This window comes from Nerophis ophidion, linkage group LG03 (assembly GCF_033978795.1).
Source record: "Nerophis ophidion isolate RoL-2023_Sa linkage group LG03, RoL_Noph_v1.0, whole genome shotgun sequence".
Taxonomy (NCBI): Eukaryota; Metazoa; Chordata; class Actinopteri; order Syngnathiformes; family Syngnathidae; genus Nerophis; species Nerophis ophidion.
The window spans coordinates 31,510,825-31,529,744 of record NC_084613.1 but is presented as its reverse complement, the minus strand read 5'-3'; the positions used below and the strand labels follow the sequence as shown (position 1 = coordinate 31,529,744).

The window sequence follows — 18,920 nt, the reverse complement described above, 5'->3', positions numbered from 1 at the left end:
TTATGATCAATTATTATTCCCAAGAATTTAGTTTCATTTACTCTATCAATTTCCACTTGATTTAATTTTAATTTTGCTTTACAATTTGTCCTTGCACCACTAAACACCATAAATTTAGTTTTCTTATCATTTAATGATAACTTATTAATATCAAACCATTTTTTTTAGCTGAATTAACTCAACCTCTATTATCCTCAACACTTCCTTCAAGTCTTCTCCTGAACAATATATATACATTTGTATCATCGGCAAAAATAATACATTTTAATTTATTACATACTGAACAAATATCATTTAGGTAAAGTATAGATAACTTAGGTCCCAATACCGAGCCTTGGGGAACCCCACAAGTTACTCTTCTTGGCTGTGATTTAATCTTATTAATTTCCACATATTGAGATCTGTTACTTGAATAACTACTTAACCACTGTTGCGAAACACCTCTTATGCCATATTTTTCCAATTTCTGCAGAAGTAAGGAATGATGGATTGTGTCAAAAGCTTTACACAAGTCAATAAATACTCCAACGGTGTGTTTCTTTTTTTCTATTGCTGTAGCTATGTTTTCTACAAAGTCCATCACTGCGAGGGATGTAGATGGATTACTCCTGAAGCCATACTGATGCTCATTCAATAGCTCATGTTTGTCAATAAACTTATCAACTCTATATACAAATAATTTTTCAAAAATGTTTGCAAATTGAGGTAGTAAGGACACAGGTCTCTAGTTAGAGACCATATGTTTATCACCATTTTTATACAGTACATTGGAATAACTTTTGCGATTTTCATTTTGTCAGGAAAAATTCCAGTTGATAAAGATTTATTGCATATATAAGTAAACGGCTTCAGGACACAATCCATCACTTCTTTAACAAGTGACATATCCACGTTGTTACCATCGACAGATTTTTTATTTTAAAACTTTCTGACCACTTCTGACACATCACTTTCACAAACTCCACCAAGAAACATTGAATTGTTTATGTGAGATACAGGCTTTAACTTTTTCTCATGCTTTATTTTTAAATTAATATTTTTTGCCAAATTTGGGCCAACATTCACAAAAAACTTATTGAATTCCTCAGCTATTTCTTCCATATTTTCAATAATTGAGTTGTCATCTTTTACCAGATATGCTGTAAAATCCTTATTGCTAGATTTTTTAATCATAGTATTAAGCACATGCCAGGTTTCAATGATATTATTTTTATGTTTATGCAGCAATTGTTCATAATAGTTTTTTTGTTGTAGCCTCATGATACATGTCAATCTGTTTTTATACTTTTTATATTTGTCCTCATTTTGCTTTGTTCGATTCTTAATAAATTCCTTGTAAAGCCTTTTTTTTTTTGTTATCCATGGTTTCTCACTCTTTTTAGAAATTTGCTTATATTCTCTCAATGGACAATGATGGTCATAAAGTGTCAGAAATATATCCAGGAATCTATCGTATGCTTCATTAATATCCTCCACAAAAACATTTTGCCAGTCTTGCTTTAAAAGATCAGCCTTGAATGCATTAACTGCTTCTGCTCCCTCGCTAGCAACTAGCATGTAGACTAACTTTTACAAGCAGAGGGAGTGACAGCGGGGACAGCCAATCATACGTAAGTTCGCTTGAAAGCGGGAACCAATCAGGGAGCTATATTTAGGTTAGAGGCGGGACTTCTAGCAGGGACCGATATTTAACCCTTTCTGTGCCATAATCATTGACTAAGCATTACGGGCAGCGCTTGTATTGATAGTGACTACACAGTAGCGGCTGGATATTGGTAGGGACGTGTCCCTAGCGTCCCTACCCAATTCTACGCCCTTGATACATACACTTTTTTGTCACGTGTTGCTGGCATCAAATTCTAAAGTTAAATAAATAAATGGGTTGTACTTGTATAGCACTTTTCTACCTTCAAGGTACTCAAAGCGCTTTGACACTACTTCCACATTTACCCATTCACACACACATTCACACACTGATGGAGGGAGCTGCCATGCAAGGCGCCAACCAGCACCCATCAGGAGCAAGGGTGAAGTGTCTTGCTCAGGACACAACGGACGTGACGAGGTTGGTACTAGGTGGGATTTGAACCAGTGACCCTCGGGTTGCGCACGGCCACTCTCCCACTGCGCCACGCCGTCCCACGTTAATTATAATTTGCAAGAAAAAAATGTTTATCAGTTTGAACATCAAAAATGTATATATATATATACACACATACATACATACACACAGATGTCTGAATATATATATATATATAAATATATATATATATATATATATATATATATATATTCAGACACATGTGTATGTATGTATATATATGTATCAGTATTTAATGTCACCTTTCCCAACTTTTTCTGTCATGTGTTGCTGGCATCAAATTCTAAAGTTAATGATTATTTGCAAAAAAAAAATGTTTATCAGTTTGAACATAAAAAAATTGATATACACACATACATACATACACACAAATGTCCAGGAAAGTACCCGCATTCTTTTTTACGGAGCCACGCTGTTGTAACACGTGCTGAATGTGGCTTGGCATTGTCTTGCTGAAATAAGCAGGGGCGTCCATGAAAAACATGGCGCTTAGATGGCAGTTTTTGTTGCTCCAAAACCTGTACAGTATGTACCTTTCAGCATTAATGGTGCCTTCACAGATGGGTAAGTTACCCATGCCTTGGCCACTAATGCATCCCCATGCCATCACAGATGCTGGTTTTTGAACTTTGTGTCGATAACAGTCTGGATGGTTCGCTTCACCTTTGATCCGGATGACACGATGTCGAATACTTCCAAAAACAATTTGAAATGCGGACTCGTCATACCACAGAACACTTTTACACTTTGCATCAGTCCATCTTAGATGATCTCGGACCCAGAGAAGCCGGCAGCGTTTCTGGATGTTGTTGATAAATGGCTTTCGCTTTGCATAGTAGAGCTTTAACTTGCACTTACAGATGTAGCGACAAACTGTAATTAGTGCCATTGGTTTTCTGAAGTGTTCCTTAGCCCAAGTGGTGATATCCTTGATGATATTATAGATCGTAGAAGTTGAAATCCCTAAATTTCTTGCAATTGCACTTGAAGAAACGTTGTTCTTAAACTGTTTGACTATTTGCTCATGCAGTTGTGGACAAAGGGGTGTACCTCGCCCCATCCTTTCTTGCGAAAGACTGAGCATGTTTTGTGAAGCTGTTTTTATACCCAACATGGCACCCACCTGTTCCCGATTAGCCTGCACACCTGTGGGATGTTCCAAATAAGTGTTTGATGAGCATTCCTCAACTTTATCAGTATTTATTGCCACCTTTCCCAACTTTTTTGTCACGTGTTGCTGGCATCAAATTCTAAAGTTAATGATTATTTGGAAAATAAAAAATGTTTATCAGTTTGAACATCAAAAATGTTGTCTTTGTAGCATATTCAACTGAATATGGGTTGAAAATGATTTGCAAATCATAGTATTTCGATTATAGTTACATCTAACACACTTTCCTAACTCATATGGAAATATATATATGTACTGTATATGTATGTATTAGAGCTGGGCAACGATTAAAAATTTTTATCGAAGTTAATCGCACTATTTCTCCGATTAATCGCGATTAACTGCATTGTATATGCAAAGCCCAATAATGAATTCAAAAGTAGTCTGTAGTGCACCTTTATTGGAATATTCTCCCACATGAACAAAAGCGCCAAAACATTTGTTGTGCAAACACAATTTAAATCAGTCCTTGTTAAACAGTAGCAGTTAAATAGCATATTTTATGAAAATCAACTCAAAAAATGTAAATACAAACATATAAGCTTATTGTCACTGCCAGGGTATTTAAGTTATCCTGTTTGTTATGGAAAATAAATATAATCTACATACAAATCTCTGAGCCACAATCATAACATCTGAACAGGCAATTTTTGAGGTAACAGCAGAAACATTTTTTTTTTATCAGGGATCTTATGTTTAAAAAAACTATATTATAGGTAGTGGGCTGTTTTAGGGAATTTTTGATCAAATGAGCCGTAGTAGCAATATTAATAATGTTGTGTTTATTCTGCGTAGTGAACTTAAAATAAGTATGACCATATCTAGGAATTGATATGATGGGAATTTTCCGATTGTTTGCTTGGTGCTTTGATAAACTGAACGCATCATATACATGGTACTACATTGTGATGTTATGAGCCAGGGAAAAAAAGAACTACCCTACCCAGCATGCAACAGGAGTGACGAGCATGCGCGGTAGCCCGGTATAGGTTGTGTCGCCATCACGGCATCTTGTATGTTGTGATATTCACGCTCTGAAAGCAAACGTTAAGAACTCAGCCAACACTCCTCGTCTGCATTATTCATAAATAGACAGACAACACATATAGTCCGCTGCTTCACAGGCCGATGGATGTAGCCGGCAAAGTATTCCCATGCTAGCTAGCCAGTCTAGCAGGCACGCGTCATTCAGTCCAAAATGGCACGATCTATCCACATTCAGAATTGTCTGGCGGTCGTAAGTGATCCCGGAGTGACCACGCTGTAAGCCAGCCATGAAATTTGCAGAATTGTCCGGTATTTTTGCCAAATGTTCCATCTTTACCAAGAGCCCCTCGACCCCGAAGCCGATCTGGGCGACGCCATCTTGTTAAGAAAAGGCGTTAACAAAATAAAAGCATGTGAACAACATACGCAAATGTGCGATAAAATAATTGTCGGCGTTAATAGATTGATGAGTTAACTCGTAATTAACGCATTAATTTGCCCACCCCTAGTATATATATATATATATATATATATATATATGTATGTTTGTGTATATATATATTTATATATGTGTGTATGTATGTGTACATATATGTATATATATACATGTGTGTGTATATATATATATATGCAATTAATGTATGTATGTATATATGTATGTATACATATATGTATATATATGTATATGTTTGTATATATGTAATTTATGTATGTATGTATGTATATATGTATGTATATGTATATGTATATATATATATGTGTATATATGTATATATGAATGTGTATATATTCACACACATATATATGTGTGTGAAGTATAAAATGTATATTTATACATACATATATGTATGTATATATATGTATGTATATATATCCGTATATGTATATATATGATTATATATGTATGTATATATGAATGTATATGTATATATATGTGTGTGTGAAGTATAAAATGTATATATATATACATACTTACATTTATGTATGTATGTATATATGTATGTATATATATCAGTAATTGTATGTATATGAATATATATATATATATATATATATATATATATATATATATATATATATATATATATATATATATATATATACATATATATACACATATCTATATATTAGGGCTGTGAATCTTTGGGTGTCCCACGATTCGATTCATTATCGATTCTTGGGGTCACGATTCGATAATATATCGATTTTTTCAATACGATTTGATTTTCGATTCAAAAACGATATTTTTCCGATTTAAAACGATTCTGTATTCATTCAATACATAGGATTTCAGCAGGATCTCCAGTCTGCTGACATGCCAGCAGAGTAGTAGATTTAAAAAAAAAAAAAAAAAAGCTTTTGTAATTGTAAAGGACAAAGTTTTATCAACTGACTGCAATAATGTAAATTTGTTTTAGCTATTAAACGAACCAAAAATATGACTTATTTTATCTTTGTGAAAACATTGGACACAGTCTGTTGTCAAGCTTATGAGATGCGATGCAAGTGTAAGCCACTGTTACGCTATTGTTCTTGTTTATTATTTTTATAAATGTCTAATGATAATGTCAATGAGGGATTTTTAATCACTGCTATGCTGAAATTATAATTAATATTGATACTGTTGTTGATAATATTAATTTTTTTCCATTACTTTTGGTTTATTCTGTGTCGTGTTTGTCTTCTCTCAATTGGTCTGTTTATTGCAGTTCTGAATGTTGCTTGGTCAGGTTTGGTTTTGCATTGTTATATTGTTATGGTATTGCTGTGTAGTGGTTTGTTGGATTGATTAAAAATAAATAAATAAAATTAAAATAAAAATCGATTTAAAAAAAAATGAGAATGGATTCTGAATCCCAGAACGTAAACGATTTGATTCGTATTCGAATCGATTTTTTCCACACCCCTAATATATATTCATATATATGTATGTATGTATATGTGTATACAGTATATATGTATATACATATGTATATGTATATGTATATAGATCTATGTATATATTAGATTAGATTAGATAGTACTTTATTTATTCCTTCAGGAGAGTTCCTTCAGGAAAATTAAAATATGTATATACATATATACACGTGTTTGTATATATATATATGTATGTAAATATATATATATATATGTATATATATATATATATATATATATATATAATACATATATATATATATATATATACATATATATATAAATGTGTGTGTGTGTGTGTACCCCGCCTACTACCCGAATGCAGCTGAGATATGCTTCAGCACCCCCCAATCTTTGGCGCAACTTCAGAACTATCTGTTTAAAATAAGTTGTTCTTTTATCTTTGTGTTATGTCTTTTTTTGTCATAGAAAATTGTGTTTTTATGGCAAACAGACGTGGAGAATATTCAATTTTAAATATTTCAAAGTGTAATAATTGATGTGAGGTAATCGGAGTCTTTATTAAGTCACTAGTTCATAACATAACAGAAACTGGATGAATGGATGTTAATATTTTAGAAAAACTGCCGTGAAGTAGGGTACGAAAGTGGCTAACGTTCGGCTCATGCGCCAACGCAATGGACAACAAAAGTACTACATAAATTACGTTACAATTACCATTATTTAAAAAAAAAAAGTAAAATAATGTAATTCAACGCTATTTTCATCATTTTCAAAACTGTGTTAAATTGATATCCCTTCGATTATTCATGTGTAATAATATGAAGTAATTCTATTTATACATGTTACGCGTCATCGTTACATAAATGACAAGGGAGGCGCTGTATTGCAACATGTGACCACTTGGTGGCAGCAAAGCAACGTTAAGAAAATGGAAGAGGCGGGGCCAAATGAAGCTTCGGTCACTTGAGCTGAGATGGCGGACGTAGAGGGTGAGTCTTCATGTTCTCCACAGACTTTTTCCATTTCAACCCTTTTTTCTCCTCTCTGTCAGCTGATTGTCTGATTTCTGAGGTCCTAATCGAAATTTTACTTACGTTAAGCAAGTAATTCGATCCTGTAAAATCGATTGCCATCGATTTTTGAACGGTGAAAAGAACACGTCTACACACAGTGTCCTACTTCGATGTTCAAAGCGGCTTTTCGTCTGTTTTCTTGTCTTGTTTCCTATTTTTGTCCTGTTTGCTTATTTATCTATCCCAACCGGAGTGACTTCCATTACGTGTCTGCTGACAATGGTCGGTCGGAGTCGGTTGGCCTGTTAGCATCGTTAGCATGTAGCAGCTATCTACCACGTGTTGCTGCACAGACCACGTGGACGAATCGATTCCCGATAAGGGAGTGGACTTCAGCTTATTTGCCACCAAAGTTAAAGCATCTTACGGCGTCTGTTATATTTTAAAGTCTAGTCAAGTGAATTGATGATCATTTTGGTGTTGTACTTAGACCTGGTCGATGGCACGTAGGGTCACGTGTGTTTTGTGTTGTGCAGCATCCCTGAAGAAGAAGAAGAAACGGTCGAAACAAGATGATGTGGGGGTTAGTGTCAGGTGTGCACATTAATCACGTAGTGCCAGAGTCAGGCTACAATGATTTGTTTTCAACAGGAAATTCAGCAGAGCGGCGATTTCTTTATCCAACCAGAAAGCAAAGTTCCAGTCTTGGACACGTCTCAGTGGCCCCTCCTCCTAAAGGTAACCCCCCACTGAGTGTGTGTGTGACATGATGAACTTGTTTATCCATTCGCTGAGCGACGTCCGGCGGAGCCCGAAATTCTGCTCCCGTCCTGGGGGCAGAGTCTCTCTGCGTTTCAGGTTGTTCTTCGGCGTTCTGCCGGATGGCGCTTGACTTGTATGAGTGGGTGGCTCTGTCGGCGTCCGCCGAGACGAACGAAACGTTCTGATCACACAAGCGAGTGCACAGTCGGCGGCGTGCGTGATGCACGGATAGGAACTAATGCTGCGTTTTCTCTGCAGAACTTTGACAGGCTGAACGTGCGCACGTGTCACTACACGCCACTTCTCAGCGGCAGTAACCCCCTGAAGAGGAACATTCAAGACTATGTCAGGTGAGGTCGCTGCACTCCACGTCCACCTTTGGCAGGAAGTCACCCCTTCCCTCATCCTCCTCGCAGGTCCGGCTTCATCAACCTGGACAAGCCCTCCAACCCGTCCTCCCACGAGGTGGTGGCGTGGGTCCGGCGGATTCTGCGCGTGGAGAAGACTGGTCACAGTGGGACGCTGGACCCCAAAGTCACTGGCTGCCTGATCGTGTGCGTGGACCGGGCCACGCGGTTGGTCAAATCCCAGCAGAGCGCAGGTAGGTCATCTGGACGCCTTCCGACGGGAAGCCTAAAGGCAGATTCTGGTGGATCGTGTCTGGCTGCCCCGTTACAATAATAGCGCAGCACCTGCCCTCACTCCTCTGCTGTGTCGCAGGGAAGGAGTACGTGGGAATCGTTCGGCTGCACAACGCTATCGAGAGCGAGCAGACGTTGGCAAGGGTAAGTCAGCACAAAGACAAGAGACGGTGCTCTGACGCTCAGGTCATGTGACTTGTCCACAGGGACTTGAGACGCTGACGGGCGCCTTGTTCCAGCGGCCGCCGCTCATCGCTGCCGTCAAGCGGCAGCTGAGAGTGCGGACCATCTATGAGAGCAAACTGGTGGAGTACGACCCGGACAGGAGACTCGGTAAGACCACACCCTAGTTCGCATGTTTCAGCTGCCATGCAGGGTCAAATGTCACCGCCTGTCTTCCAGGCATCTTCTGGGTCAGCTGCGAGGCGGGAACGTACATCAGGACCCTGTGTGTCCACCTGGGCCTCCTCCTGGGGGTCGGCGGTCAGATGCAGGAGCTCAGGAGAGTCCGCTCGGGTGTCCTGGGAGAGAAGGTGGGTAACTTCCTTTTCTGGCATCGCCCACCAAAGTGTTGAGTTCATTCTGACTGCCTGTGTCAGAATGTTTATTAAACTTTGGGAGAGCAATCAAGCGTCTCACATGTTGGAAGTTGTTCTGACGTCTGAGAGCTGACATGTGGACCTGTGTTTTCAGGACAACCTGGTTTAGAAGTTGTAACATCTTAGTACGGACGTGTGTATCCTCAGGTCAACCGGGTTTAAGAGTTGTAACCTCTTAGTACCGACATGTCAGTGTTGTAGGAATTTTCCAAATGGGCCCCAGGCACCCAATCAAGTCTTTAAAATGGGGTCCAGATGTACAGTTAGAGGTGCCACTTTTTTGTAACTGTGTTGAAAAATATTAATGTATGCCTTATCTTGTCATATCTCACATTCTATATTGTGATTCGGGAAAAGGCTGTCATAGGCCTCAATTTCTTGTAATAATACATAAAACATATTATACATATGTGATATATATATATTCACTTCTTTCCTCCGTGGATGTAAACTTTTCAGCTGCTGGTATTTTTTCTATATTTTCGTGTAAGTTGTCGGTAGGGCTCGGCGATATTGGCTTTTATTTATATTGCGATATTTTTAAGCCATATTGCAATATACGGTATATAATACGATATTTTGCCTTGGCCTTGAATGAACACTTGATGCATATAATCACAACAGTTTGATTATGTGTCTACATTAAAACATTCTTCTTCATACTGCATTAATATATGCTCATTTTAAACTTTCATGCAGAGAGGGAAATCACAACTTAGTCAATTGACCAAAAGTGTATTCATGAAATACTCTTCATTCTCTCGCGGGTGACTTTTTAAATGAAAGAACAAATTAGTAGTGCTGCTACCTTTTTGTAGTAACACTTCTGCTGCATACTTTGCATATTGCTGTTGTCTGCTGAATATCTTCCCACTTGAAGCCAAACCACCGCCAGATGATGGACCCCCTGCTCTTTATTTTGTGTAGCTATTGTTCTTCCTCCATTTGTGATCAGTTTCACACCATCTCTCTTATATTGTCACAAGCTCCGCTCTGCTCGACCCGCCTCAGCTAACGTTAGCCATGTTGCTACCTCTCTGATTGGCGAGAGCGTATGATGCTACATGCGCGAGAGTATGTGACGTATCTAACAAGGCGGGCTTGTTTTCCGTCTCCGTTAGAAAGAGACGAGAAGGAGTGAGAAACGGCATTGGTGTAATATACGCAGCTAAAAGCAACTGTGAGAACGTATCGAATATTACGATATAGTCATTTTCTATATCGCACAGAGACAAACCTGCGATATATCATATGTGTCACCCAGTTTTAGTTGTCGGTGTATTAATTTCAGTATAAAAGTGTAAAGTTGTTTGCTTCCGTCATGAAATGATAATGGTGTGTCAGGGCATAGATGCATATGACAAATTTAATTGATTATTCTCACCTCTATGTAGATCATCAGTCATTTAAAGACTGCCACATCTATAATTTTATGGCAAATAATGCCAACAAGGGCAACACGATGGAAGAGGGGTTGGTGCATCTGCCTCACAATACGAAGGTCCTGAGTAGTTCTGGGTTCGGGATCTTTCTGTGTGGAGTTTGCATGTCCTCCTTGTGACTGCGTGGGTTCCCTCCGAGTACTTAGTCTTTCTCCCACCGCCAAAAACATGCACCTGTGTATAGGTTGATAGGCGACACTAAATTTGTCCTAGTGTGTGAATACTGTCTGTCTATCCGTGTTGGCCCTGATATGAGGCAGCGGCTTGTCCAGGGTGTACCTCGCCTCCTGCCCAATTTTAGCTGAGATAGGCACCAGTGCCCCCCATGACCCCAAAAGGGAATAAGTGGTAGAAAAAGGATGGATATTGCCAACAAACTTAAAATTTGGAAAGTTAGTTTTAATGTCATTTAATACAGTGGCTTCTCTAACATTTCATCCGTGTGTTCCCCCTTTAAGAATGGCAAAATGTGGGATGAGTGACGTGTAAGTGAGTGGGCAAGTTAGTAGGGGGAGCGCTAACATGTTAAGTAGTGTTAATAGGATGGTGGATGTCCGGTTGAACAAATAGAGGACCCCACACTCCTCGACCACGGTCTGGCAGCAGACAAGCAGGAAATATGTAACATGTTTCTTGGTGCCTGGTGAGGCTGGATCTTTGAAAATTTGTGTACCTGGATGTAAAGGTGTTCTTTTTCTTAGCCCGTTTACATGTCGTGCAAAACATCTTTCCATTGTTATAAGTGAGCCATCTGCTGAAAAGTGGCTCCTGAAGCTTATTGGGTTTATTTCTTGCCATGACAAAAACAATCACACGTGGGAGTTAAAATACACAGAAATGCAGTATTTGTGAAAGATAAAACTTTAGGCGACTCAAAATTGAGGAAATTCTCAATTTTGAAATGTCCTCATAGGACAACCTGGTTTAGAAGTTGTAACATCTCATTACTGGCATGTGCCCTCAGGACAACTTGGTTTAGAAGTTGTAAACATCCTAGTACTGACTTGTGTCCTCAGGACAACCTGGTGACCATGCACGACTTGCTGGACGCCCAGTGGCAGTTTGACCACAACAAGGACGAGACGTATCTCAGAAGGGTTGTTTTTCCCCTGGAGAAGCTGCTGGTGTCGTACAAGCGTTTGGTGATGAAGGACAGCGCCGTGAGTCTTTCTTCTTTGCTGGGCCGCTACCGCATCGCTCGCATGCACCACAAACCCGCCTGGTCACTTGTCCTTAGGTCAACGCTATTTGCTACGGCGCCAAGATCATGCTGCCTGGCCTCCTCCGCTATGAGGACGGCATCGAGGTCAACCAGGACATTGTGGTCATCACCACCAAGGGTGAAGCTATCTGTACAGGTGTGTGCGCGCCGGTGTGTGTGTACTAAATGTTTGTGTGCGCATATTAGGGGTGGCCTGCTCACAATTGGGGCCGTGTACCAAATGTGCACGTGTGTGTATTAGGGGTGTGTACTAAATGTGTGCCACATGATGACAGGTGTAGCAGCAGGAGCTCCTGGGCTGTGATGACTTGCTATCTACCATCCTTGTCTGATGGCATAGTTGTCTTACGTACTGTTAGCATGCTCCCAGCCCCTCCATGCGTGTGTTAACAGTCCTCTGTTTGTACCAGCTGTGGCGCTCATGACCACGGCCGTCATCTCCACGTGCGACCATGGCGTGGTGGCCAAGATCAAGAGGGTCATCATGGAGCGAGACACCTACCCCAGGAAGTGGGGCTTGGGACCTAAGGTGGGTACTGCAGTACTGTCAGTCTAAACACTCCACTAAAATATTAATGCATCAAAATCAATGTATGCAGTATTGAAAAGGCTTCAAATATTTTACTATGATCATGTCTGGGCAGGCATGTATTTTTTCAGTTTATAGTAAGAAATCCGTCTTTTTTATCTCTAAAAATATATAAAATTATTTTAAATTTCTTCCGTTCTACAATGTGTTAAAATCTTGATCCGTCTCTTTGCCATTCCTGAGTACGGTTTTAGATAATCCAGTGGTCAAAACAGCGGTTTTCCATTAAAAATTATGAACTTAATAGAATTAAGATATATTTCCCAGTAGCTTGGTAGTAGCTTTGCTACTTTTCAAACAAGTAGCAATTTCTGTAGCTTAGCTATTTTTACACCCATGTAGCGGTTGGCTGAGCTACATGATTGTGGCAGAAATGTGATGAGTTATGCTACAGTATAGCCTGTTTAAAAAACAAATTTCATTTTCATTGGTGTTTTACAACAAGACAGTAGCTGACATTCTGTTCATTATTTCTACTGTTTTGACATTGAATAGTTAAATCATTTTGAAAGTAATGTGTAAATGTCAATAAGTGGATTAAACATTTGTGGCTGTGTAGTGAACACTAGTAAGGTTGTAAATACTATATATAGAGTAGGCTAACTCATGTGCTTCCTGTGGATGTTAACACAAGTTGTAATTACTGTATTGACTGAAACAGACATAGTAATGTGTAAATAATGTCAATAACTAGATGAACCATTTGTGGCTGTTAACACTAGTAATCTTCCTTAGATTTTTATTTTAGCAATGTAGGAGACGTCTAGGAAACCCACGATGCGTCTATTTGGACAAATGTATGCGTCTGGATAACCCATTCATTTGAGGTGTTTACCATGTAAGCATAAATCAAAACTGGAAGAGGTGAATTGCACATTTAAGAACACGTAATTGTGGCAGACACGTGATGACTTTTGCTACAATCTAGCTTGTCTGTAATACATTTAATTTTTATTGGTGTTTTACAACAAGACAGTAGCTGACATTTTGTTCATTATTTGTACTCTTTGTATTTCAAAATTGAATAGTTGAATAATTTTGAAACAAACAAGATCATAGTCTCACAATTAAGTCAAATCACTTACTTGGCGATGACCACAGACATGTGGTCGAGTAGGACCCCAGACCGTACGTGTGACTGTCCTTTACATCGACTGGGAATTAAAAAGTGCCTGCCTGCAAATTTATTTTTCTGAGTTTGATACATTTTGTATTTGTACAGCTATGTTTTTTATTTTCTGTAGAAGTATTTTTCTATTTTATTTCTTATGTAATTCTGTGCTACCTAAACAGTTTAATTTCTGTGCTGTTAATAGCCATCTCGACTAACTGGGTTAATAAATGTGCCACCGACTGTTTACAGTTCAGTGGTCATTCACATAAAGTTCAGTGAATTTCGCTCAAAAATGAATATCTTTATTTCTATACTTTCACCGGAAAATATATCGATACTTTTTTTGTCCGTATCGCCCAGCCCTAATCCATCTGGCACAGTAGTAGTACTTGCAGTAGCACACATTGCAGTACTGCAAGTATTCCATCTGGTGCAGTAGTAGTACTTGCAGTACCACCCAATGTACTACTGCGAGTATTCCATCTGGTGCAGTAGTACTACTGCGAGTGTTGCGTCAGAGACTGAGGAGGTAAAATGTGTTTTGCCAGGCGAGTCAGAAGAAGATGATGATCCAGAAAGGACTTCTGGACAAACATGGCAAACCTAACGGCAGCACACCTGACCAGTGGAAGAGTGGCTACGTGGACTACAGGTGATATGTGCGCTCCAGGTGTTGTACGTCTGTATGTTGTATTGTATATAATAGGGAAGGGATTCATATGGCTCCATTTGTGGCACTTTACCTGACACGTGAAAGGTGACAAATCTCTGCAAATGTGGCAATTCCGCCTTTTTGCCACAGAATCAGTTGCTATGTAATGTGGCGCTGTCCGTCATTTCCAGCAGACTGCATTGTCAAACGATTAACCCCGCCCTGGAATGGAACCATATGAATCCCCCCTACTATGTGGACCAGAGGTGCAGACAGTTATCCTGCCCTGAGCTGAAGTGTTCTGGGAGGGAGTCAGTCTGCTAGAAGGAAGTTCAGAGCAGCTCGTCGACTTTGCTGCTCGCAAACTCTCAGCTGCTCTGACAACAAGTGGTCACGCCGCCTTCACGGCAACGTGCACGCCTCAGACTTTTGACACTAAAATGTCACTCACTCTCTTCCTGTCTGTGCAGCGGCAGCAGTGCCTCCAAAGAGGCGGAGCCATGTGCCACACCCTCCAAGGTGAGTTACCTGTCCGTAAAGATGAGCGTGCACTTTTCCAACACTTGCTGTCTCCTGCAGAGGAAGCGAGACGAGGCGGACACGGACGCCACACCGTCTTCCCAGCACAAAGACAAGAAGAAGAAGAAGAAGAAACAGGAGGGCCCTGAGGAGGCGGTGCCAGAGGATGCGGGGGCGGAGCCTGAGACAGAGGTGAGTGGTTCGACAGGTGAAGACATGACCGGAGAGCAAAACGTCTGATGGACTTTCTGTTGCAGCCTGAAAGTAGCAAGAAGAAGAAAAAGAAGAAGAAACAGAAAGAAGACTCTGACTGACAAGCCCTGCCCACTCCTCACCTTGCTGCTAAGCATTGTGGGACGTGAAAATTGTACATTTAGTTTTTATACATTTTATGTTTTATTTGTAAATAAAAAATATTCTGTTTTTCATTGTATGGTCGTTTAATGATTGAGGATTTCCTGATTAACATTTTGTAAAAACAGTAAATCCTGTAAGATTAATGGATTTATTCAAATGTATTGAAAATTAATCTCCACAAGGCAAGAAATATCCTGCAATTATTTATAATCATTGTGCTTTCAAATGTTTGTTTTTATTTTTATTATTTGCGGTAACTAGCATTTTTTTAAACTGTCAAAGTCATATCTGATTCATCACATGCATAAACATGTACATTTATGTATGTAAAAAGAAGCACATAAAATAGCCTTGGGTGAAATCTCAGCATTAGGTAAACCTATTTAATTCACCTTTTAAATCAAGTATTTCCTGCATCCTTAATAGTGGAAGTAATAAAAGTTGAAAATTGAGTTGAAACTACTTAGAATAAGGAATACTTTATTAATCCTAGAGGGGAAATCAAAATTTTCAGCACAATCCCATTCAAGATCAGACAAAAAAAAAAATCGGTCTAAGCCTGATACCCTGGAGAGGGGGGTCCAGGCTGAGGCCAAGGGAACAAACAACTCATAGCCATAACACACACCCCTTTTACATGTGTGTAAGAAGTAAAAGGGAAACGTCAAAGGACATTAAAAGAGCACAGCTGATGCAACCAGCCACTTGTACGTCCATCCATCCATTTTACTACCGCTTGTCCCTTTTGAGGTTGCAGCTATGAATAAAAAGTAACAAACATATACACTGTGGTGGCCTCTGCGGTGTTCCACGCCATCGTCTGCTGGGGTGGAGGGAACATGGCCAGAGACAGGAGCAGACACAAATTTGTGTATTTCACGAAAAACTCCCAACGTTCACGTTGAGCGGCAGTTCGGATGATGTAATGTTGCTCTTCCACCAGCAGAGGGAGAAATCATACCGCTTGTTTATCGAGTGTGGGTGATTCAGACCGGAAAAAAGAGTAGACCAGTAGGAGTCAAGACTGTACAGCTGCCTTTTCCCACCGGAAATATAAATTCAAACAGATGGAGTAAAAGAGAATTGACATGTTACCTGCTTTCCTTCTTTAGCTGAGCCAGCAGAAGGATTGAACGAGTTAATGGCGACGGCAAGCCCGTCAGTCCCGAGTCATTCACAAACGCGCTGATTAGGTCGGTTCGTTCGCGCTTGACTACTCGACACCACCGAAGAAGAAAACCAATAAGTCAACGAGCGTCGATCACATGGAAGGTGAAATTATTTTGTTTTTGCCCCTAAATAACTCCTTATGTTGGTTTTATCGTAAGGACAATGTCGCTGTTTGGTCTGAATTCAATAACTTCATAATGTGGCTATCTTGAGCGCTTAACAAATTAGTCAGAGGCATTTATTTCTGCTTGGCAGGAAATGCTCTCAATATGTAAAAATGCTAACATAGAAAAAGACACGACCAATTAAAGCACAACAACAAAAAGTGTAGCCAAACCCACACTTGGCTATTAATACATGTTAGAAGTTAACCATGTTAACCATGTTAACCGTGAATTGATTAACTAGTTGAAAAACTTATTGGAGTGTTACCATTTAGTGGTCAATTGTACGGAATATGTACTTAACTGTGCAATCTACTAATAAAAGTTTCAATCAATCAAGTGTACACACACATGGACTAGTAATACATGTTCAAAGACACCCATAAGGGACAAGCGGTAGGATATGGATGGATGGAGAGGCAACAAACCCAGCTAGCTAGCGAGCATGCGCAGCAAGGTATATGGAACACAGATGTCCATCCATCCATTTCCTACCGCTTGTCCCTTTTGGGGTGTTATGTTTTATTCCAATAACTTAAAATGTATGTTATATAGTGAGAATTGTTTAATATCTTTGTCAGGATTTGAAAACTTGCTCAAATTTAATTGAGTAAAAGTGAATGTTATGATTTTGTCAACTTCAGTTTGTATTTCAAAATATCCTTATATTGAGGTACACTTTTGTTGATGTTAAAGTACCAATGATTGTCACACACAATCTAGGTGTGGCGAAATTATTTTCTGCATTTGACCCATCACCCTTGATCACCCCCTGGGAGTTGAGGGGAGCAGTGAGCAGCAGCGATGGCTGCGCCCGGGAATCATTTTTGGTTATTTAACCCCCAATTCCAACCTTGATGCTGAGTGCTAAGCAGGGAGGTAATGGGTCCCATTTTTATAGTCTTTGGTATGACTCGTATGTACTCTTAAGACGAGGTACTCCTTTAGACTTAGAGACTTAGACTTTGTTTTTATTGTCATTCAAATTTGAACTTTACAGTACAAATAAGAACGAAATTTCGAAATTTTGTTTAGGTACTCTTAATGGCCTACTGAAATTAGATTTTCTTTTTTAAACGGGGATAGCAGGTTCATTCTATGTGTCATACTTGATCATTTCGCGATATTGCCATATTTTTGCTGAAAGGATTTAGTTGAGAACATCGACGATAAAGTTCGCAACTTTTGGTCGCTAATAAAAAAGCCTTGCCAGTACCGTAAGTAGCAGACGATGTGCGCGTGACGTCACTGGTTGTGGAGCTTCTCACATCTGGGGGGAAAAAAAGGCGAGGGCAGTGAGAGCGATTCAGATGTTATTAGACACATTTACTAGGATAATTCTGGAAAATCCCTTATCTGCCTATTGTGTTACTAGTGTTTTAGTGAGATTATATAGTACCTGAAAGTCGAAGGGGTGTGGCCAGGGGTGTAGTGACCGCTAGTGTCTCTGAGGGAAGGAAGCCACGCAGCTGCAGCAGGACGCAAGCTCCGCTGATGTCTACGAGAAGAGCCGACTTATTTACCACAATTTTCTCACCGAAACCTGCTGGTTGACGTGTGGTCGGGAACCATGTTCGCTTGACCGCTCTGTTCCATAGTAAAGCTTCACCTTTGGGAATTTTAAACAAGGAAACACCAGCTGTGTTTGTGATGCTAAAGGCAGCTGCAGTGCACGCTTCCCACCTCCATCTTTCTACTTTGAGTTCTCCATTATTAATTGAACAAATTGCAAAAGATTCAGCAACACTGATGTCCAGAATACTGTGTAATTATGCGATTAAAGCAGACTACTTATAGCTTGGATCGGGCTGGAAAAAAATGTCCGCTACAACCTGAGACGTCACACGCACGCGTCATCATATGCGTCATCATTCCGCAACATTTTCAACAGGATACCTCGCGGGAAATTTAAAATTGCAATTTAGTAAACTAAACCGGCCGTATTGGCATGTGTTGCAATGTTAAGATTTCATCATTGATATATAAACTATCAGACTGCGTGGTCGGTAGTAGTGGGTTTCAATAGGCCTTTAAGTTGAGGTACTGGTAAGTTAATACAAAAACCTTGATGACATCTTGTATGAGTGCAATCAAAAACATGTGAAAGCAAAAAAGAAAGAAGTGTACAGCGAACGCACCGTGTGTCTTTTGCTGCCATCAGGTGACGTCACAAACAGGAAGTGCTCAGCTCTAACAGGAAGTGCGCGCAAAATCAAAGACAATGCCGCCGACTGGCACAACCTGATGCTGCGCTGGGAGAAAGCAAATGACGAAGGTTTCGCCATCGCCACCAACATCGTCAACCTGAGGCGCAGCAGGTGAGCGGATGTAATGTTAGTTTTGACTCTTGCTACGTATGGATAAAGAACAGGTGTGTTTCTAAACAAAAACAATGCATTTTGGTTTCCAAAATAAAGATTAACATTTTCAATCAGCTTTCCTTTCTCAGAATACAATACGATTTGTTATCATTTCAATAAGTTTTGTTTGAGTTTTAGTTGTTGTTACAAATCTTTTTTCTCCTTTTTCTAATCCA

At 39.6% G+C, this 18,920-nt stretch overlaps 2 protein-coding genes and 2 non-coding genes across 4 annotated transcripts in view; all 4 read left to right on the top strand.

Annotated features, from left to right (window-relative positions):
- The first annotated feature begins 7,019 nt into the window (after positions 1–7,019).
- dkc1 (dyskeratosis congenita 1, dyskerin) lies at positions 7,020–15,124 on the top strand. Its single transcript, XM_061894904.1, has 15 exons — positions 7,020–7,129; positions 7,690–7,736; positions 7,805–7,891; positions 8,174–8,265; positions 8,332–8,516; positions 8,636–8,700; positions 8,763–8,889; positions 8,959–9,089; positions 11,614–11,757; positions 11,835–11,955; positions 12,230–12,348; positions 14,071–14,174; positions 14,645–14,693; positions 14,754–14,885; positions 14,951–15,124. Exons 1-15 carry the CDS (start codon positions 7,114–7,116, stop codon positions 15,005–15,007), a joined length of 1,476 nt encoding a protein of 491 aa, XP_061750888.1. The 5' UTR covers positions 7,020–7,113; the 3' UTR covers positions 15,008–15,124.
- Positions 7,915–8,104, top strand: LOC133550257 (small nucleolar RNA SNORD17). Its single transcript, XR_009806271.1, has one exon. It is a non-coding gene; the product is annotated as a small nucleolar RNA SNORD17 (small nucleolar RNA).
- LOC133550248 (small nucleolar RNA SNORD83) lies at positions 12,080–12,156 on the top strand. The gene has a single exon (XR_009806262.1). It is a non-coding gene; the product is annotated as a small nucleolar RNA SNORD83 (small nucleolar RNA).
- A 963-nt stretch (positions 15,125–16,087) lies between the features above and the next one.
- The window catches only part of cinp (cyclin dependent kinase 2 interacting protein), an 11,404-nt gene continuing 8,571 nt past the window's right edge, over positions 16,088–18,920 (top strand). The window contains exons 1-2 of the mRNA XM_061894957.1: positions 16,088–16,322; positions 18,546–18,702. Coding sequence (XP_061750941.1) covers positions 16,316–16,322; positions 18,546–18,702 — 164 coding nt within the window. The 5' untranslated portion in view covers positions 16,088–16,315. The remainder of the gene's footprint in view (positions 16,323–18,545; positions 18,703–18,920) is intronic.